This window comes from Numenius arquata, chromosome 20 (genome assembly GCF_964106895.1).
Source record: "Numenius arquata chromosome 20, bNumArq3.hap1.1, whole genome shotgun sequence".
NCBI classification, from domain to species: domain Eukaryota; kingdom Metazoa; phylum Chordata; class Aves; order Charadriiformes; family Scolopacidae; genus Numenius; species Numenius arquata.
The window spans coordinates 5,392,640-5,415,205 of record NC_133595.1 but is presented as its reverse complement, the minus strand read 5'-3'; the positions used below and the strand labels follow the sequence as shown (position 1 = coordinate 5,415,205).

At 48.4% G+C, this 22,566-nt stretch overlaps 1 protein-coding gene across 3 annotated transcripts in view; it reads right to left on the bottom strand.

The window, feature by feature from the left end:
- Positions 1–17,305, bottom strand: part of SAMD11 (sterile alpha motif domain containing 11) — a 123,983-nt gene extending 106,678 nt beyond the window's left edge. Inside the window, exons 1-3 of one of the 3 annotated variants that reach the window (XM_074161807.1) lie at positions 17,269–17,305; positions 15,239–16,045; positions 13,698–13,789 (exon numbers count right to left, since the gene is read on the bottom strand). In XM_074161807.1, coding sequence (XP_074017908.1) covers positions 13,698–13,789; positions 15,239–16,034 — 888 coding nt within the window. In that variant the 5' untranslated portion in view covers positions 16,035–16,045; positions 17,269–17,305. Of the gene's footprint in view, positions 1–13,697; positions 13,790–15,238; positions 16,046–17,268 lie in introns of those variants that run through there. The other 2 variants (XM_074161806.1, XM_074161808.1) reach the window with 2 other exon arrangements.
- Positions 17,306–22,566: the final 5,261 nt, after the last annotated feature.

The window sequence follows — 22,566 nt, the reverse complement described above, 5'->3', positions numbered from 1 at the left end:
GCAGGAAGACTTGAGTGAAAGATCGGGAGAAAACAAAAGCAAGACAAGGAGTGTAAGCTGGAATAGCATCTAGGTGGGGGAAGAAGGATTGGCTTTCATGAGAAAGCCACAGAGGTCTGTTTTTTTGAAGCCCAACACGTCTATTTATTACCCGAACCCGCAATCTGTAAACACTCAGTTTGGCAAGCGGCACGTACCGCACTGAGGAGATGAAGATCCTTCTCTCCACAGAGGCCTAATGCTCCACCAGCTCCATCCATGCCCCGGGTTCCCAGTCAAACCAACACTGAGCAACGGGAGGCAAAAAGGCAGAAATCCCACTGGAGACATAAAGCAGATACTAAGGAGTAACAGACTTTAAGACAGTCGGACATTTCATCGGCATAACATGCGGTAAAGGGCCTTTGTAGTGGTGAAGGCCTCTCCTTCCCCACCCATTATAAAGATCTTAATCTTAAATAATTGCACGTGTAATTTTAATAATTCCTTCATTCATTGAAGAACTCCAAACTGGTTTGTAAACACTGGCTTATTAAGGACAGGAGGTAGTAATGGTTCCAGTTCATTACTAGATGGGAATGGCAGAACTGACAAAAATGCTGAAAAAATAAGAATGTTCACTAAATATTTCGTTTCTGCACTGAGAGGAAAAGTCAGCTCTAACATGGTATGAGAATGAAATACTTTTCATTCCAGCAATGAATTAGGAGGTTTCCAAACAGAAACTTCTGAAGTTATATAGTTTAAAATCAGCAGACTCGGGTAACTTGCTCTCAAAGAGTTTCAGAATAGTTACCCAGAGAAGTTCTTTAGACGCTTAAGTCAAGATTTTTTAATGAGCCTCAGAACAACAAGGAAATACAAGGTAAATGGGAAAACAAAGGACTGTGCTTGTATTTTAAAAAGCATAAACAGGATAATCCAAGTAATTTTATAATCCCCAGGAGAAATAATGAAATAGAAGAAACTGGACAAGTAATAATAAATTAAAGGAGGGTGATATAATTTACGCAAATTAAAGCTTGTTAATGGAAAAGAGTTAAACTAATATATCTTATTTGCTGAGAAATTAGTGCTAGTGCAATGTGCTTAGATTTCTGCAAGTTATTTGATCCTACACCACACAACTTTTTGAATGAGAAACTAGAGCATTACAAGTCAACATGGCACAAATTAAATGGATTAACGGGTTATTAAAAATCTCAGAATATAAGAAAGTAACCAATTCTCCCTAATATTTTTATCCATGAGCTGGAAGAAAACAAGGAGTCATGGCTGATGGTTAACACAGAGAATGTGTGAGCTAATGGCAAGTAACGAAATCCCAGGGTCATGGGCACAAAATAGTGTGGACTGGTGGGTGAAGTTGGCATTTTAAAAGCAGGGAATATTATCCCAGGAAAAAGTGACTGTAAAAAGGGTGCAAGGGTCAGAGTGGGAATCAGGTGAAGAGGTTTATCATGGGCAATGCCCTATCCATATCAATAATGTGGGCATAAATGCCAGAGCAGGAGTCAGAGCAGGAAGATTACAGTGTGTGTGTACATATATATATATGTGCTTGACATTACTTGAATACAGTGCCAACTGTTGGGATGGATGCTGATATACAGCGCTGGGGCTTTGCAGAACAGTCATGCAGATGATTAAAGATTGCCTCATCATGTGGAGAGACTGAAGGACCTCACTCTGTTTAACTCACTAAGGAGAAAGCTAAAATGTTTCTTGATGATGATCTATGGCTACTAAATGGGAGTTCCAAAGAATGACACACAAATCTGTGAGGAGATCAAGTGGCAAGAAAGTGACAGTAAACAAAATCAAATTAGCAGTATCATCATCATTTCCTAAAAAGTGAGAATAGTTACCCACCAAAGCAATCTACTTGGATCAATGTCGGACAGGACCAGGACATTTAATCAAGACTGGATGCTTTCCTTAAAAAGAAAAGTACACCAAAAAAAAAAAAGTACAAGCCACCATAAACAGGAACTAGTTTGGGGAAGTCCCATTGCTTATTATAGTGCAAGAACTCAGTCTTGATGGTTAACAGTGGTCTCTTGCCCTTTTAACCCATAAATCTAAATATTTAAATTTCCATATGCAATACCAGAGGTGCTCTCCCCAGCCTGTGCATGGGGAAGCTGAATCATGGAAAGGTTAGTGCCTATGTCCCAAAAGGTGCAAGGGCATCAAACGCTGCACAGATCCCTGATGAAAGGGAATAAAAGGCAGGTGGGCCCTGAGAAAATACGTTTCTGGGTAAGCCAAGTTAATCACCCCCCAAAAAAGCTGCATTTGAAAACAGAGGTTGGAGAAAGCAATGAGGATTATCCTCAGCAGGGAAGGGGCAGAGGCCCAGACCTGACTGCTAGCCTTCAGCATTCTCTACTCTGTGCCACAAGCCATCAGAGCCAGTGTATGTAAGATGATTATCCGGACGTGCAGGCTATGGGCTTGATTCCGAAGTTACAAATTAGGTTTTCTTAATGAAACACTGAATTTGCAGAGTTATGTTTTGGCATTACATGTCTCTCTGTCCACAGGACCATGCACTAGGACTGCTGCCAACTGACATCGCAAAATGTGATGTCTATTATATTTTGGGTGATATATTCAGTGGTAATAAATAGCAACCAGCCAAAGAAAAATCCTCCTCTCCAAATGCCCAGTGTTTGCCACTGACGTGCATGGTTAGTAGCTGTCTAATACGATCCCCAATGTCAATCCACAGAAGAACCCCAAGTTCATTAGACTCTTCAGTGTCAGCCAGCTCCATCCAGAGAGAGAACAAACCTTTAGACAAAGAATCGTGCACTGCGATGACATTAAAGAGTTCCAACAAATTAAGAGCAACTTCTCTGGCATACAGTTTAAAACATCCAAGCAACTTAAAGCTGGAGCGCAATCCTCACCGCAAAGAATTCTGCACTGTGTATGTTTCCAATTGATTTTCCTTGTCAGTGCCCAGAGACCTCCCCAGGTGGAGGCTGGTCTCCAAACATGGGAAATCACTGAAACAACTGATACCTAGAGTTTATTATGTATTGAACTCATGGGTGGTCTTTACTACACCGCTACTGAAGTTACAAAGCCAGATCCTTCCCCGACTTACATCTTGGATCTCCCCAAAGCTGGACAGGGTTTATGTCTAGGCAACAGAGCATGATTGTCCCAGGTGAAGCTGCCACCTGCAACAAACACCAACACTTGAGTCGCTTCCTTTCATGCAGTATTTCTACTCTTCCAGCAACAGCTCCTCTGCTTTACCCACTCCAGGTACACCTGCGACCTTGTTTCCCAAAGCCCTTGTTTCCCAGAGCCAGAGAACAGCAGGACGGGTGAGAAACTTGATCACAAGTTGGAATCATCTTGCTTCTGTTGTGGGGTAAAGATCTGAACCCCAGCTTTTTTCTGTATTTTGGAATAGTCCTGGCTTTGCTTCCTAGTGGGATTTAACACTTCATCACTCAACTCCTCTTTTCAGTGTACTTGAATACTGGATAAAGGCGGGGTGAGAATTTAGACTGCTATATCCTTATGTACCACGCAAGAACATTTTACCATCAATGTGTCCTGTTACCCTGTTAGTGAGGGTGGAATCATACGATACACATCAAGATATAGTTTGGTCTTAAGATACTGTACTCACACACAAACGTTTTTCACACTCCTCTGTCTTTCCCTGTCCCTCACTTTGCTGCGTGTTTCACTCGTCTCCAGAGCCTGGTGCGATAAGCGGTCCAGGGTATTAGGTCTCCCACCACAATAACAAAATTACTCTCAAGAGGTAAATTTTTCAGCATCACACTGCTAAGGGAAAAGCACAGTAACTTGTAGAGCATGTAATTTCAAATATCCTTTAACCATACTTTTTTTTAGATTCTGTTGCGGGTTAAAGACAATAGCAGAGACATCAATGGAAGAACTAAATCCTCCCAAAGCGAGGATGATTTTTGCCCTCTGCACACACCAGCAGAGAAAAATGCTTACCAACCTCATGGAATTACTATTATTGAACTTATTTCTGAGAAATCCACCACAACTAGGCTTTAAAAATCCAGATTCACATTGCTGATGCAAACAAGTGCAGATCCATTGACTTCCAGCCCTGAATTACCAGCTCGTGAATTTCAAGCCAAAAATGTTTTAAGGAATCACATTGTTAATTTTGGAACTTAAAAAAGCCAGACCAAACATATTATATTTTTGTTCAGAATTAAAGAGTCCACTATGCCTGCAAACCCCCCAGCAGTGGTGTTTGGAGCTGCACCTCAAGGACAGCACCACCCCCCAAAAAATAAGCAAATTGGCCCTCTACTCTGAAAGAGTTGATTTAGCTCGATAAGGAACAAAACTGCTTGAGGGCCAGAACACACCACATTTTCCATGCTCTGCTAGGTGTCCTTTGATGCACGCTAACTTCTGATGCAAGCCATGCCAGTCTAAAGATGAAAAAGAAGTCAACAGTTAAACTGATGTAAATCTAGGCCGATTGTGATCAAAGTCCAATCCTGCATTCACACTGCCAGGCCCTTTTTAACCCACATTTACTTTAGATCAGAATACGATGTTATCAATTCTGTTGCAGCTAAGCAGGAACATGCCAAGCATGGATGAGGGCCCAACAGTTTTAGGCGCTGAACACACAAGGAACAAAAAACTACCCACCCATTCACAATATGCAACTTCTTGATTTTTTTTTAACTGGCCCTAAAACACTATAGTACATAAGACTAATGGTATACAATGTTTAAGCATCGCTACTACTGTAAACTCTAGTTCATTGAACCATCACTGAAGAATCTTGTAGTGCCTTCCTAAGTGTACTTTACGGTTAAGCGGGCGAATCACAAGGGGGAAATAAAAGAGGAATTGATATCATAGGCCCCTCTGGGGGGGGGGGGGGGGGGAAAGAAAAAAAATGCTTGTGTGGTTCACCCCGTGTCACAGAAAAAGAGATCTCAAGAATCGCAGCTGTGATGAACGGTGGGAAAAGTTATTGATCTAAAAGAATTCATTTTTACTATAAGGGCTGGTACTTTTACTTATTTCATAAAGGTCTGGAGTCAAATCACTGTGAATTTCAGGATTATCTAATTCTATCTAATCTCATTCAATCACTGATGCTCCAGACTGTGGCAGAAAGGAATGCTTGCCCTTTCCTGTCTTCAGGGGCTATCTCCGGTTACCGTAGCAACACAGCAAAAGCAGCTTCAACCCTGCGAGTACCACCTATCACATTCATCTCCAGATAAAAAGAAAGGATGGGGTTACAAGGGAGTTTTTGCAATTTGATGGGTAGCGATAGGCAGAACGGCAGCTCCCATTGGAGTGGAATCTAGTCATAACTCTGAATTAGCAAGGCCCCAGAGACTCGGTGATAAATACAAACTCCTAGGGGTAAGACACTCATAAGTGAAGGAGCCTGGTAAAGTGGTCTGCTGGCTTTCAAAAGAAAGAGAAAAGTTTTATACTAAGAAGCTGTGGTGATTAAGAGGCCCGAGTTAACTGAAGCTGTTTAAAATCCCAGAGCTGCTTTTTAAATTATCTGAAACAATCATACCTCCCAGCGCTAAACTGGGAATCAACTACAAGCAAACAACACCGCTTTGTTTCAGTGTCATCATCAGGAATGTTTTAGAAGATGTATTTGCTAGACCAGAAGGCTGTCGAGTGTCTCTTCCATCACCAAAAGATCTTGGGTTTTCCTGCTTCTTAATTCTCTGGAAACCATTCAGGAAAGTTCTACCTTCCTAACTGATTAGCACAATTCAAGAAATAATGGGTACAGCGCATCATCTTACATCTTAAGACAGAAGATCCTGTTACTCTTAGAAATGTTGATTAAACCTTACCATGAAGTCTTTTTTTTTTTTTTTTTCCATTTTACAACCTGATAAAACAAAAGGCCACACCGAGGCTCGTGTTGTTTTTCTATGAGTGGCCATCAGCACAGAACTCGCTCACAGCCAAACGCCGTCACTTTGCACCGTGGCACAACGAGGCCTCTTGCTCCAGGCACGGCCCTTCCATCGCCTCCAAAGAGGGCTCCCATAAATTGGGCTTGACGATATTCCCAGATTCTGTGGCTTTGTATGCATGTGCAAAATAACGTGAAATCAGTAAAAGCTAGAATTTCCCCATTGACTAGAAGTAAAATAAATGAGCAAGAGCCTTTCTATCCATGCTTGGGAATTCCCTCCATCCATCCCTCCTCGTCCTCAGGCACGTTACATGAACATCCCGTATCAGATTATATTTATAACCCAGGGGAATGTGTAATTTCCTCTGTGTTCTCACTGGTTTTGTTAAAATAACAGAGCCAAAAATAAAAGAAAGGAAATGCATTGCTCCAACAGTGGAGGTGGCACACACAGAAAATCCACCTTCACACAAGAGCAGAGCAAGAGTAAAGCAGAGGTGCTGAAGATGTTCTCAGCTTTATTTACAAAACTACATGATTCCTCCACCAATAAATAACTCTTCAGGAGATGTCTTTCATTGCCCTCAATTGGAAAACACAACTTTGGGACACAGAGCCCTAAAATGAGTTTTTCACTGACATCTACCACAAGCGAGGAAGGAAAAGTGTCTCGTAACAGAAAAAAAGCCCTGAAATGGTGAGAATGGTGATTCTTCGGCTGTTGAACAAGCAAAGATGATGCATTTCAATCTGGAGAAGGAAGAGAAGAGGGCACAGATGCCAAACAAGAATCTGCTGTGTAGCAAGACGGTTTCCAGATAAAGGAAATAGACTATGCATACGGGAAACAGAATAAAACAACGCAGAAGAAAACAAACAAACAAACAAGATAGAAAAAGGAGAAAAAAAAAAACTATAGACAATACAAAGTGATTTTACAAGCATAAAATTCTGACCAAGCATTACTTCATTAAAACCGGAGCAGATCTCTTTTTCGAAGTCTAGGGCCAATAGGAAACTGTTTCTCTGTTCTCCCCATCTCATCACTGAACCAGAACGAGCCATCGGAAAAGTTCCTCATCTCTGCAAACTTGAACTAGTTGATAGTTTTAAAGCTCAGGAAAAGGAAAATGAACAAAGTTTACGAGGGAGTTAATTCTGATCCTTTAGTCACCTCTGCCATTGAGATCCCGTGTTCACTAAAGGCGTTTGCCACCAGGCTCCAAATTAGCACTGATCCCTTTGAATAAGGCCAGCAAGTTTGGACACAGACCACTGCAAATTAAAACCAGGTGCCTGTGCCCTGAAGCAGTAGAGACAGCCCTAAGCAGTTTAATGACATCTCTAAATAATTTTGACAGCAAAATTACTTATCCTATGTCACCTTTACACTGCCCTTGACACACCGCTAACAAGATGATGTTGCTTTCCCTGCTTTTATATATTTATTTCTCTAGCTTTCTTCCCATGCTTAACTTTCTTTTCCTCAAACCAGTAGATTTCCCAGATCTGATGGAGTACAGGAGAATTCACCAGGCAAGCAGTGCTGGCTGCAAAGCCCATCCTGCGTCTGCTGACTTGGTGTGTAAAACCCACTCGCAAAGGGACTGAGGGCTCGGAAACTGCCTCTTCCTACAACGGAGCCCACCAGAGAACATAAAGCCACATAAAGTGCCAGACACGAGGCTCTGTCTTAGCTCTTCCAGGGAACCAACACCACGCGAAAGTCAGCGGGAGCAGGAAAGCCCCTCTGCAGTCTTTATGGAAGCCCAGCAGGAGGAAATTTGCTCACTCCAAGAAGAATCCCTCATACGTGCCAACCTCAGCGTAAATACTCTTTCCCCCTCTTTCAGGGAGGGTTCGCTTGGCCTGTTACTCACAGACACTAAACTGGACTCACAGCTGGGTCTTCCTCTGTCCTTCCATCACGCAAGACCTTTAACACTCAGTTTCTCCTCATTGCTCGGTGGAACAGCAGAAACCTTCACTACAGCGCTTGCACTACAGCAAACCTCCCCCACTCGGAACTCCTTAAAACCCACTGTAAGATAAAATTATTTTCCTAAGCCATAGCTGCTTATAAATCTCTGCTGTTCACTCACAAGACTGCAATCCAATTAATATTTTCCTTTCCAGAGGGTATTTAATAATCCACAAAATTAAATCCTTCGGTATTGTGCTGGCACTCTCAGTGCCATTGATCTGGGTTTGTTCTGCCTCTGTGTAAAAATAATAACTAGTCGTTTTATTGGTGCAACACCCACCTTCCAAACCTCTGAGAGGGGACAGCATTGGGCAATCGGTGTGTCCCGTCCATGAGTGGCGTTCCAGGACCATCAGGAATAACTTCCAATGCAGAATACATTTAGGAGCGCCTCTCGTATCCACGTGGATTCCCATTTCAAGCTGTCAGTTCTCGCCTGTGAAGTGCTCCATGACCCAAGAGCAGCCGGTTTTAGGGACCCCTCTGTGAGAGAGGCAGACACGCGTTCCCACTGCCCTCGGATTAGAAAGCCCTGCAAGGTGAGGCCGTGGGCTCACCTCAGCACCTCTGCCCAGTACTGGATGGGATGTGTGAGTCTCTCACCTCATTTAAGAGCACAACAAAACTTATCTCCAGTTTCTCTGTGAAAATGATGTATCACAGCTTTTTAATAAACTTTTGTTAAGCATTCAAGTTAAACTTTCAAGTTTAACTTAAAAGTTTCCAGTGCAAGACACACACTCTAAACACCACCTGAGTTAAGTCCATTAAAAAATAAAACAAAACCAAATCCCATAAACAAACAGAAAAACCCCAACCAACTCAAAAAGCTCCAACAAATGCTAACCTAAACTGAAATGTGCTGGATTAAAAGCAACAATCCAAATCAGCATGAAACCACAAATAAAAATCAACAGACTGTGCCAAAGACCTCGGGGGGATAAAAAGGTTTATAAGTCTGCTTTACAGAGGGGCTTTTTCCACACTCATAAGGCAGCCCCCAGAGACACCACCGCAAAGTTATGAAAACAGTCCCCCTCACGTGAACCCCAAGATTCGCCAGCTCCTATCCTCAAGTCCGCAGCAGCTCAGAAATGAACCTAAATCTAATCTATTCAGTTAAAAGTAAAATTTCAGACTTAATCCTGCCTCGACAGGCAGCCAACTAAATTTTCCAGCAGGCAAAGTGTTCCTCTCATAGGAAAGTTCTCTTGAAAGACTCATGTCCAGAGTGGGAGACTCCCTTTTTTGGGCCAACCTCTGAATTTGGATCCCACAACACGGGGATCTACTCAGTAGCCCGGGGATCTTCCTTCTTTCCCCCTGTGCAGCTCTGGTCCTGGCTTTCTGGGCAAACTGTGGAGCAGCCCAGTGGCCGGGAGGGCATCGCCGGGGAAAGGGCAGTGAATGCAGCTGCAGCCAGAACCCAACAGCACAAGTGACACAAAGCCACACTTTGGGGGAGCCGCAGCGCTGCTTCCACCCCTGCCCCTCTGAAACAGGGACAGGAGAACGCTCAGAAATCTTAGAGCTAAATAACAAGGATTTTGCTGATTACTGGCGTTCATGTTTTTAAGTAAGCAGATAAATTACTTCTCCCGCCCCTGACAAAGTCTTGGACTAATATCTTAACCTCAGGGGCATCAAAAGAAAACGACGACGACGAAAAGCAAAAAGAAGCAAATAAAAAGAATCACATATAAATCAGATCAAGAGCAAAACACAGCCTCAAGAAGCAAATGAATTACCATTGTCATTGACCAAGTTACACAGAATGACCATGTGTCTTGACATGCAATGAAGGAGATGGGGTAAAAAAAAAATAGTAACTCTGCTGTGCTTTTTGTTTTGTTTGAATATGGCCATATCACAATAGCTTTTTAAAAGCTTGCCTTTCCTTTTTTACCTGTGACCTGAACCTCAAAGTCCACCATGGGCTACCTTTCAGAGACCCCGTTCAAGAAAAGATGGGAAAAGAGGCTGAGGAGCGGCCAACGTCCAGTCCCACTTTCAGAGGCAGCAGGGCTAGTATGAGAAACACCGTGAGGGTCACGCTCTGTCTGATACGGGAAGCAATCAAGGAATATCTATCGTAAGGAATATCTATCGTAAGGAATGACTCTCCTCAGTCACACTGGATATGCCATGCTGGACTTTGCAAATCTAAGATATTTTGGTTTAGCAATAAAGATTTTAGTGCTTTTCTCCAGACCATTAGGTTTCCCCCTCCCTCTGGCTAAAAAGACCGCTGCCAGCGCACACGCTTTCGAGACCAGCCCTGGCTGTGGGTTTCAAAGTGGAGATGGAGAGAACGCATGAGTGGAGCAGGGAGGGAGGTTTGATGTGGACAGAGGGAACCCTGTAGTGAATGAGTTTCACCAGAATAGACTGGAATCCATCCAGGGCTCCAAACAAGATGAACTGTGTCTGCCCAGAACTGACAAGTACAATTATGGGGGAAGACCCCTGTTCACATCTGACAAATTACTTTGTGAACGCCTGGCATCCTGTGCCTCCAGAAAACAGAAGAGACTGAGACCTGTACCATTTCCCCAGATCAGAAAAAAACCTCGGGGCCAAAGGCTAGGGGTACAAAGAAGAGGGGACAGGAAAACGGGAGGCACAGTCACTCTCCAGAAGGGATGGGGTGGCACTGAGCATCCAGTGCCCCGTTCCCCATCCCTGGGGAGAGAAGCAGACAGCACCGCGCCGTGCAGGCACCGCTTCCCCACCGCAGCCTGGAAGGATGGCTCTGCCCCTCCAGCCCCCAAAGCGGCACGGGGGATGCCCTCCGGGGCCTCCCGCCCTCCCCCATTCCCGGGGGTCCTCCCTGCATCGCTCCCCCCCCCCCCCCACCAGCTCGGAGCGACCCTGAGGCCCAGAGGGGCCCTCCCGCATCCCCCTGCCGCCCCCCCGCCGCTGATTGATGGATGCCGGCGCGGGGGCGGCCGCGGCCGCGGCCCGGGGGAGGAGGCGCCAGGGCGGCCGGCGCGACGCGGCTGCTCCCCCTCCGCCTCGCAGGAAACCGGCGGTCGGTGGCGGAGCTGGCCCCGGCGCCGGCCGCTGTCTGCAGCTGCAGCAAACGAGCTGCGACGGGGCGGCGGGGGGCGGCGGAGCCGGGGCTCGGCGGGGGCCGGGCGCCGCGTTCCCCGGCACCGCGGCCGGGGGCGGGGGGGAGCGGGCGGCGCCAGCCCCGGCGGGCCGGGGGCGAAGGCGGGGGGGGGGGGGGGGCGCTGCCCGGCTGTGTCGGTGCTCGCCGAGGGGGGCTGGGGGTGGGTTTTATTGCGGGGAGCCCCAGCAGGCGGGAGTCAGGCCCGGGGGGGGGTGGGGTCGTGCAGGGCTCAGCTGGGGTTCCTCGGACGAGTTTTCCAAGCCGGCTCTGGGACACGATGCAATTTCCTTCCCAGATCAATCCCTCCGCTCCCCAGCCCCAAAAGAGAGCCAGACGGGGCCTCAGATTGATTAAAGCCCCTGCCATTACCGGTCTGACTGCAGCAGGGTGGCAGGGCTGGAGAAATTGGCCATACCCTTTCCCGAAGGAAGAGCCGGGTCCTTGGAGCGCTTCCTTGTCCGCTCGCAGCCGGGGAAAGATGCAGATGCCTGCAAGGAGCTGGCTTGCCCCGATAGGAAGGGAATGCTGGAGTTTTCCTGGCCTATTCCCGCTGTCCAAGGACTGATTTTGGAACAGCAGAACCAGCTGCTGACAGTCAGCTCCCCGTCTCCAGACCCCCCGGTGACACACAGCAGCTCAAGGACCCAGCCACGGCAGCTCCCTACTTCCCTACGCTATAAAATATAAAGCATTTCTACATTTGAGGAGAAACAGCCCTTTGATCTCTGTGGTGCTTAAATCGGTGACCACTAATTGGGGAAAGATAAACTGTGCCTGATTTTTAATCCTCCTTCTTGTGTAACTCTTTTGGATGTGCAGTGCGTGTGGCTATGACAAGGCACTACCAAGGATTCCAGGTTCAAAATGAGAAATTGTCATTTAGTCAGGTATATGTTCTAATTACAGCACAGAAAATGCCGTGAGCACCGAGAAACTGAGTTCCGATACAAGTTCTCATTGGGGTTCGTCCTTGCTGTGCAAATTCTGACACCAAAACCTCCTCCAATTTTTACAGCTGAGGAAGCGGTAGGAGGCAAGTCCAGAAGGATTTATTTCTCCTCTCCCAAAACTATCCCAACCTCTCTTTTTCTCTACCTGAACTTCTCAAGTTCAGTTCTATTTTAAGACACTTGTTTCATGCAGACCTGCCTTCTCCTCTGTAAACGCACAGCATCCCTGGGCAACTGTTAAAAATCTTGCTGCTGAGAAAATGCCATGTGCACGTGTGGTTTCGGCTACCACCTAATGCGACTTGGTACCCAGAAAGCAACCAGCAGACAGTGGCATCTGGCCAGAGGCTTCTGAACACCACCAGCCACCCTGGCGTATCACTGTGGTCTTGTTGGCCTCTGACGCGCATGATTGGGAACGAAAGTGTACGCCAAACTCAAAACTGGAGAAAGCTTATTACACCGCATCACGCTTCGCCCCTAAACTCAGAGGAACTGCATGAGTTGGTCGGAAAAGCCTGGTTTCAGTCTGATCTGGTTTGCTGGGTTTAGAATACCACGGTGATGCTGCAGCATCACTAGTACCTGTAGACTCCATGGGCAGTTACTGCTCCGGTGTGGACTGATGCTACCCAAAACAGACACGAGACTCCCATCCCAAAGATGGTACCTTCACGTTAATGTATGGAACTGTCGATTATTCCTCTAAGCCCCTTCCCATGTGACTGTATATCTGTATCCATAAGCATGTACGCACATACATCCTATGCAGAAATAATTTAAATTCTCAATTCTGGCTGTCGCGCAGAATCATGAAGATACTGCACGTGAAAAGAGATTGTCCATTTGGTCTCAAAGAAGCAGTAAGATCAAAAATGGTTCGTTTCAGTGGATAAAGTACATAGATTCCCAGCTGCATGTTTCCCCAGTGCTACTGACAATGTGGTTTTTTTCAGCCCAAGACCTGCTCTAGTTCCACAAACCAACAGCTTTGCCATTCTGTTTAGATGTTATTGTATTTTATGGTTATTTTTACACGATGAACTGTTTTAATGCCTTAGTCTACTATGGTTTCAGTAGTTTTTTATTTATAGCACCAACATCTTTGTCATGAAAATGTTAATGTCATATAGAGATTCTGAAAGTCTCAGGATGAAGGCAGACAGCAGAAAACACAAGGAACTCCAAAGTCAGGAAGAAAAGAGCTATAAAAGCAATAACTGTGATCTATGAGGTGAATGTTGTAAAAGTTGTAAGAGTTTAAGATGAGCTTGTTCCTCCTTCAGTTTATCTAAAAAAAAAAATCCCTACTGGTTTGTAACCTGTGGCTGCTCTGACTCTAGCACGTGGGTGCAATTACAATTCCCTTTAGTTTTATTTAGCCGTTTTACACCTCTGCGCAACACACAAAAATGAAGGGGTGAGAACAGAGAAGAGGCTGCTGAATGAAAACCATACAATCACACCGTGTGCCGCCATCCTTTAGGTCAAACACTGCTCTTCCCATCTGCTCTCTTTGCAAACTCCTCTCCTGCTATCCTTTAACTAGACCGCAGGTACCCTCGCAGTGCTCTGCCAAAGACTCCGTGACTGACACTTCCCAGCCCTCAGAGACCACGGCTTCATGATCACACAACCAAAGGGATTGTTTTGTTGTTTTTTTTTAAGGGAAGGAGGTGAAGGGAGATGTCTTAACTAAAGCACATAGTTTAACAATAATCTTACCACTGGAGACGAAATTCGACACCCAGGGCAATCACAGATTGGAGGATGTACCTGTAAGATTCCTTTGGACATAAGAGTCTTCAAACTTTTCCCTGGATGCAGAAAAGGAAAAGAAAGAGAAGAAGAAAAAAAAAAAGGATCAGCACCTTTATAAAAGGAAAGTATTTAGGGAAGAGGGGGGAGGGAAGCACGCGTTTCCTTCCATACAAACAGCCCTCCCCTTGCCTGCCTGCCAGCACCCGCCCCCCCATCGCACCTTCTCCCCCGCAGATCCCGGTGGAAGGCAGCACCGCCGCGACCCCCGCCAGCCCCTGCCTAACCTCGGTGCCAACGCTCCCGCAGCCTGGAGAGAGCCCAGGCAGGAGGCGCGCCCGGCGCGGCGGCCAAACCCGCGCAACCTGCGCGCACCCCGCCGCGGGGCTCCGCGCTGCCCAACGCCGCCCGCCCCACGCCGGGGGAGGAATAAAAAGGGGGGGGGGGGGGGGGGGGGGGGCGGCCGGGGCAGCTCCCCCTGCTCCTCCGTCCATTGCACCACAGTCCTCCTGACTCACCCCAGAGGAACTGAGATTTCCCGAAGGCAGCCGGGAGCCCAGTAATAAAAGCAACAGAAGAGATGAGCGCGGTTAATGGCAATTAGCGCGGCCCCCGAAGTTATTCCCCTTTTCTCTGGCGATCGATAAACAAGGCGAGGTGTCAGTCACCTCCTAATAGCTCCTCAGACCCCCGGGCTGACACCTCCAGCTCTCAGCTAATTGCGTGTCGCACCGACTTCCCCCCCACCCCCCTCCTCCGTGGCCTCCCCCCCCCCCCCCCCCGCCTCCCCGCTCTCCACCTGCCGCCCGCACCCGCAGCTCCGCCGCGCCCGCCCCGCTGCCGGGACTGCGGCGCTGGCTGGGGCTGCACCGCGGGCGGGAGGGGAGGGAAAGGAGGGAGGGAGGCAGGGCAGGCTCCCGTCAGCAGCCGCCAGCGCCGCGGAGGTCCCGCACCACCCCGCCGCCAGGGGAACACCCCCCGCCGCCCCGCCCGCCGCCGCCGCCGCTCCTCACCGCCCGCTCCCCGCGGCGCCGCCGCGCTGCCCCGCCGCCCACCCGCGGAGGAGGAGAGCCGCGGGGCTCTAACCCCCGCACCCCGCGGCTTGCCCGCTGTTCAAACCTCTGCCCGCGAGAAATGAAACTTCTCTCCAGAAAAGAGAAGCTCCCCCCCCATCCATCCATCCATCATCCATCCATCCATCCCCCCCCCACCCCCCAAACCGCCACCTCCCCCCCCCAAAGCAACTGTTCCCAAATCGCTGGGAAAACTTCGCCACGCTCCGGTACCGAGGGGATCCGGTAGAGAGGGACCGGGGAGAAGGGGGGGGGTGTGCGCGGGGGACGGGAGGGAGGGAGACGGGGGGGGCACGGCCACAAGCAGATCAGGTCCCCGTGCACTAAAGCCTCCCCCTGGGATCCTGCTCCCAAAAGCACGGGGGCGAGGGGGAGGATGCTGAGGAAGAGCAGAGCAGCGGGGGGACCCCGGCAGACGCCGAGCGGTGCCTTTACCTTTGTGCCTGATGCTGCGCTTCCAGTCCTTGGCCGTCTCCCTGCCGCTGACGAACTGGAACTCGTTAGGGGTGAGCCACTCGCCCCGGTACCGGATAGAGGGTCCTTTGCTCCCCTGGCACAACTTATTGATGTAGAGCAGCGCCTTGTTCTCCCCGCACTCCACCTCGATGCAAGGCTCTCCGTTGTCAAAGAAAGGCTGGAAATCCGGGATGGAGGAAAACCTCTCCAGCATCAGGTCCTCGGGGAGGTGGTGGGGGTGGTGGGGGTGGTGGGGGTGGGGGTGGTGGGTCTCGTGGAAGCCCAGGTACGCGCGGTGGGCAAAGATCTGGTCGTAAGCCGGCGGGTGCGGGGTTACCACCGGAATGGCAGCGGTGGCCAGAGGGGCGAGATAGTCAGGTAAGGTTTCCATGGGCTGGTTAAAGGCTGCCAGGGCCATCTCTTCCCTGTCAAGTCGCTCCTTCTTGATAGCAGGCATGGTGCTACTGCGCTCCCCGTGCGCCCTCGTCTCTCCAAAGCACAGTGGCTCTAATGTCTCCGGTTCAACTTGCCCCCGCTCTGTCTGGAGTTTGGATGAAATGCGCCAGCAGCAGCAGCAGCAGCAACACAAGCACCTTTGGCGCTCGGGTGCCGGAGGTGGCTGGTATCCCCCGGAGCAGCCCGCTAACAAATCTCCTGGGCTGGCTCCCCAGCAGAGCTGTCTGGGATCCCTCTCCCACGGAGAGGCTAATGTACCGTAGACCCGGGAGCTGTTGTGTGGCTCGCAGATCTGCCCCTCCGGACTAATACCTGACATCTCGGAGAGGTCTCTGCTGCCGTAGACATTATTTTGGTTTAAAAAAAAAAAAAAAAAAAAAAAAAAAAAAAGCTTATTGATTCCCCTAGATCGACCCACCTTCTCACCAGGCTGGAGGGTTCCCCGCCGCCCACTCAGCCCCCTTTCGCCCTCCACACACCCCCCCTCCTTCCTTTAAACTGACACCTGGTTTATTTATTTATATGCAATAATTAAAATTAAACGCTGCGCCCCGCCGCCGCTCCGCGGTCCCTCCTCCCCTCCGCCGCCGGCGCCCGCCGGGCGCGGGGAGGACGCAGCCCCCGCCGGAGCCGGAGCCGGAGGCGGCTCTCCCGGCTCTGCCCGCGGGGCTCCAGCCACCCGGGCGGAGAAGTTTCCCGGGGGCCGCCCACCTTCACCTGCAAAGTGCAGACTCGCCCCGCTCCCACCGAAGGCTTTATGATGACTGCGAGTTGGTATTTTAATTTCCACTCCTGCACAAAATTTTAAAAAACAGGGTATTACGTTAGATACATCTACGGATCTCTATATACACACGCACAGAGACACACAGACAGAGACATTTATAGCCCCCAACGGCACGGCGTGCGCTCCCGACGCCGCTGCCCCCAGACCCTAAATGCCTGGCTACGTTGGGCTACCGGGCCGGGCTCCCCCCCCAGCCGGGACAGACAGATATTGATCTGTGCTCAGAAGTCACAGTGGAGTTCAGAGACTCTGACCAAACAAGATTTCCCTCCGCCACCGCCGCCGCCGCCGCTTCTCTAACTTGGCCCATTTAAACAGCAGAGGCGCTTGCAAAGCGCCGCGCCGGCGGCGGCGGGGCCAGGGGGTGAGCGACGGACGGCGGGGCCAGCGCCGGCAGCCGCCAGCCCGGCGGGGGTGGCCCGGGGCTCCCCCGGCTCCCCCGGCGCGGGGGGGGGACGGCACCCTGCCGGGAAGGGGGGCGCATCCCTGGGGACTCCTGGGTGCAGAAATACCCACCCTCCGCTCGCCTGGGCAGACTCCTGTGGTCGTCCTTCTCTCTACCTTGAGAAGGCAAGCTGGAGCCCTTCTCTTTTCCATGCAGTGATGTGGCAAGACTTAGGAGACACGGAATAAATTTGTTTTCCATCACGAGCTGTGGCAGACATGGCACAAGGTCCATGCGAAACCACCCCGAGAGGACAACACGGCCCAAAATTAAGTTGCGTGGCTGTTAGATTTGTCACATCAACAAGATGGGGTTCCCTACCTTTGGATGCTAAGGAGGATCGACTGTGCAGGAAAAATCCTACCTAGAAGAGAAATAAAAATTAATTACCCCCTTAAACACAGCACAAGAAATATGCCCCACAAGTCTTACAAGGTGGCAGAACAGTGGAGAGTTGCGTGTGAGTTCTGTCTTAGACTTCCCAGAACAACAACAAAAAGGTTCTTAGCTTTGTCCCAAGGTGTCTCTCTTACAGGGGGACACGGTGGCAGGTTGAACTTGCCTTCCAGACAGCAAGAAACGGATTTGCTGTTGTGACCATCGGCCATTGGCAGTTAGCAGGGAAGTTCCTGGGCAATAACAGCCCCTGGAACTTCAGCACCATCTCTGATGACCTCAGAGCGTTTACAGACAAGGAGAGAGAACATCCCACCTCCCAGCACCTTCACGAGGACGCTGCTTTTAGCTTCATTTTACTGGTGGGGAAACTGAAGTCTAAAGAGGCTGAGATGAAGAACATGAGCTCTGTACTCACGCTGGGGTTCTGCAACTACTGGGTCTCACTATGCATGAATACAGACTAATTCAAGTGATATTTGTGCACTAAGTGATTAGGCTGAGATCTTACAGGTGTTATTTTCTGCCCCCCTTAGCTCTCACCTGATGGGTCTCCCTCTCCACAAAGTCCACCAATGGATCACTTGTGGGACAAGCTATTGCTTCACACCAGTAAAGGTGGAGGAAACGGCCTCTCTGGGGTTGAACAGATCTGGGAACGGAATCTAAGCCCCAAACCTCAGTTTTCTCTTGACGCTGCTTGACCACGGTCCTTGTTTCTTGCCTATTTGTTCTCCAGAAATGCAGGCTCTGGGAGCCATCTTTGCTTCGTGCTCTAATGGAGGCAGATATACGTCCCCATCAAACCCTCTCATTTAGGCTTTCAGGCTTAGGCTCTTATTCTTAATGCTTCTGATTGCTCAAGATGACAGGGGAAAAATCACTTTCTATTATCACCTAATGAACCAAGGAAAATGCTTGGAAGAGGCTGTGGGAGACACAGGCATTCTCTGTGAAAGCGTATGAGAGGATTCTGGATGGAGGTCGGGTGAGAAGGCCGTACAGAAGAAGCTCTTATGCTCCCAGGAAACCTTCATGCCTGGCACACCTAGAACTGCACTGAGCTCTCTGCAAAGGCTTGAGAACTACTTCGGACTTCTTTGGACTCCATCTTCTGTGTAACTTGGCTTCACGGGACTGATTACTTTTTACTTTTTACAGGGGAATGGGTATTTTTTCTCAAAGCCTTCTTTCTTTTTTACAGCCATAAGGGTTACTATTCTTCTTCCAGCTCTGCTCCTCATGGCAACTTCACCTAAAAGTGCGGAGAGAGCTTGGCCGCAGCCTTCTCCAAAGTCTCCATGTTCCCTCCAGGAAGGGTCACAGGAGAGCAGGACAAGAATTGCCTCCGTCCTCCAGGAACAAATCCTTCTGTGATCCTTACTTCTCAACTTCTCAGATCTCTGGGCTTTGGATGCACACTCAGATCTCCTAACAGCACTTTGCATTACCATCCAGTCTGCCCCTCTTAAATAGCTGTAAAAAAAAAACCTTTCTTAACCCAGAGAACCTTTATTTACCTTTTATTTACCTTTTATTTTAAAGGAAAAGGTGACTTGCCATGGGGTTTGCCCACCCCATGTCAGCTCCATTGCTTTTTACCTCTAAAGAAACTAGGCTCAAATCTGGACCTAGTCATAAGTGAAGCGAATATGCCCAGTCTTCATTCCAGAAGGGCAGCATCTACTCAGCTGTGTTTCATTCTTGGAAAAAACAGGCACTTGATGCCAGTCACTGGAAGAGTAAGGCCTCATGATGGTGGCTCAGTATGAGATGCATGGCTTGGACCAGGCAGGGTTTCCCACATACACATAAGATGTTCTGGCAGAACTCGATGGAGATCGGCGGGATTCAAGAGGCACAGATTCAGGCTGATCCCATCAGTCTCTTCCAAGCACTAGAAGTTACTAACAGGTCCTCCCTCCCCACTGGAATGAAGAACAAGAGCTCTGTCTGGATGTCCGCGTTCGACAGCAGGAGTTGTTCAGCTCCGGTCTCTATAGAGTGGAGCTTTCAGGATTAGTGTAAACAGATTCACCTCTGGAGAGCAGATCAGGGAGAGGTAAGCAAATCCATGCACACGTGGTTAGAGAGAACCAGGTACGCTTTGCAAATTCCACACCGGAACTGGAACACGTTTTCAAGTCTGGGGGCAGGAATCACCATGTCTTTTTGTTGTGTGTTTTCACGGCACCAAGCAAAGTGAAAGCAGGATTCCAGAACAAGAATGCTCACAAAGGCACTGCCACAGTAATCATAGTAAATAGTGATCCTTTTCCAACATTTAGTTCTCCACCTCTGGGATACGTCACGTTGGATTGAAACAAAACCTGGATCTTTTATTTCTCTCAGGTTGACTGTGTCAACAACTGCGAAGAGCTGGGCTGTAAAGCATTTTACAAGAAGAACTGGTGCTTCAAGCACAGGTCTGAAAGTTCAGAGATAAGGGTTTTCCTCCTTATTCTATCACCAGTTTCATGGACAAATTACTTATCCTGGATATACCTCCATTATTCCACCTATAAAAGGAGGGGAAACTTCCTAAATGTAATTTATTATTTACATGTGTGACACTAAACCTCTGAGTTTCTAACTGAGATCAAAGGTCCTTTGTGCTAAGTGTTTTAAATATTGCAGATGCAGGCCCTGCCCCTTTACAGGAAAGACAGGTTGAGGCTGGGAGGAGAGAGACGCCCAGGTACATGTAAAATGACCAGCCTGCGTTCACAAACTAATCCAGAGCTTCTGTCTTCGCAGGATTCCCACACAGATGCCGTAGGTGCCGTCTCTGGCACCACTGTTCCTAAACGAACAGATACAGCGTTGTGTCAGCACAGCTGCATCTACAGCACTGGCCTTGCCAGCCTCGTCGTAGCAGGTCTGTAGCCTGAGTTTCTCATAGTCCAAAACCACCTGTGCCAGCAAAGTTCTGTCCTCCACAACAGAATAGCGTAGATAATAAACCAGGTCTTTCAACAATTGGTGTGGTATCCACTGAATCACGTTGTTTCCTCCAAAGAACTGGGGTGCCTCAAATTTTATGACTCAAGTTAACAGCTCCTCTCCCCATTTCCCTGTCTTTCCACACAATTGCCCTGACACTATCCCACCAGTGATGGAAAGCAACAACTCTGTCCCTACCAAATCGATGAGGCTACGAAAAGCCAGGGAAGGAGATCAGTCACACCACCACCTCCCAAGCCAGCCACATTCATGCCTTGCCCAGTCTCTCCCCCAGTCTCAGAGGACACCGAAACTGTCTAAAAGCCAGGGTTCACTGCTTTTTGCCTTTTATTCCTTGCCAGGTGTAGCCCAGCTCTACGCTCACTGCGTTCGAACAGCCAGCCACGCTGCCGGAGCCATGCTCAGCAGGATGGGTATTGGAGGTAATAGTAGCCTCAGGCCAGACTGCTTCATTAGGAGAGATATTTTGACAGCCCAGCAGCAAGAGCAGCAGCGGGGAGGGCACAGGTGGGTATTCAGGGGAGGAGGGCTGGGAAAGAGGACACTGGAAAGGGCTTTGCCTCTCAAGGGCTTTGCCTCTCAAAAAAAATGCTTTCTCAGGAGCTGCTGGGCTGTACCCTTTTTAATCCCACTGATATAGAACACTGCCTTTTACACCAATTTACCAGAGTGAAAAAGGAGCACCATGGGACTCAGAGTTTCTTCTGTCTTTCTTGAAAGTAGGGTCACGGCAGTATGAGCTTACACAACAAACCAGAGCTGTAAATTGCATATATGCCCATCTAATGCAGGCATGTCGTCTGCTTCCAAGAGAAGAGCCTGGAACAGCCAATGGTGGTTTAAGGAACTCCCTTAACATCAAACAATTCTCACAAAATACCTCTTCCAAATCACCTTTCTTACAAGTTCCCTGTATTATGTGACCAGCCTGAATAGATCAGTACTCAAAAAACTAGAGGAACTAAATGTCTGTTGGGGAGAAGTGAAAGAATTTTTATCTGGGAGGCAAGGACTCTAATTCTGAACTAGCTGCTCCCTTCTTCTAAATAATTAATAACTTCCCATGCAGGGAACATTTTCTGTTCTCTGGTCACTTGGCCTGTAGCTCCGAGACCTTTGTGTGGTGCTACGGATACTGCACAGCGAGAATCACCCTGCGCCTGCACCAGGAGCGACCGGTTTCCTTTGTCACGTGCTGTCAGAGGATACGGCACTGGAAAACCTAACGAATGATAGAAGGACTCATTCATCTCTCTTCCTTACTGGTTGAGGTGCAGGTAACGTTGTGGTAACTTAGATCAGAATCAGCCTTGAGATCTCTAGAAGAAGTCGTTTAAATTAAAAGGGCACAATCCTATTGCCATTAAAACTAACGGCAAATTTTTACTGACTTCACACTTCAATGTTCTAATCCCCCATAACACAGCAAGAGATTGCCCTTCTCTGCAAAGGTTTTGGAAAACAACAAGTTTAGCTACACTCAAGTGATGCCTTCAGGGTGTAAAAAAAGCACTTACAGAAATGACCAATGGAATAAGGCCTTAAGTATCAAAGCTGCTGTTGGAGTAACCAACCATTCTCTCCGAGCCTTTACTTTTAAGGCAAGAGCTGCTTTCTTTGCAGTTCCAGCTGTTGGACAGCTTCCCTGCGCTTCTCTCTGCATTAACTACAGTTCTTTGCGCATATTACAATTAAAAATGCATCTTTCTCCCTTGTCTGTTCCTCTCTCCTCAGAGGTTATTTATTGCTAATTCATAACTGCTGTGGAAGACTTGAGATATCAGGGTTGTAACACAGAAGAAAGCCTCCACCAGATTCTTTTTTTTCCCTAAAGCCTTTGTTTGTGCTACTCTGTTCTGCTCCATCGCTAAGAAAAACTCACTGTATCAAAAGATGGTGAAATGATGGTCATATTGGATTAATCTAAAGCTTGGCTGTGGCCCAACACTTGTAGATCACTCTTTGCTACTCCACTTCCCCAACTTCCTGCCTGTCTTCCCTCCTACAACCATAGTAACAAAAAGATTGCACTGCAAAACTGACTACCCAAGAAGCTGGGTATGGCTGGAATCTATTGCTGGGTTAAAACAATTAAAAAATTAGTGATCATTGAAAAATAGGTAACAGTAGCTGTGCCATCCCAACGTCAAACAGTGCCATAAAAGAACCAATGAGCCATGGGTCTCTCCCCTAATCCACAAGTGCATACACACGCGTGTGCACAGCCAGAGCACTTTTTTTATGAACTTTGTTAGTTAA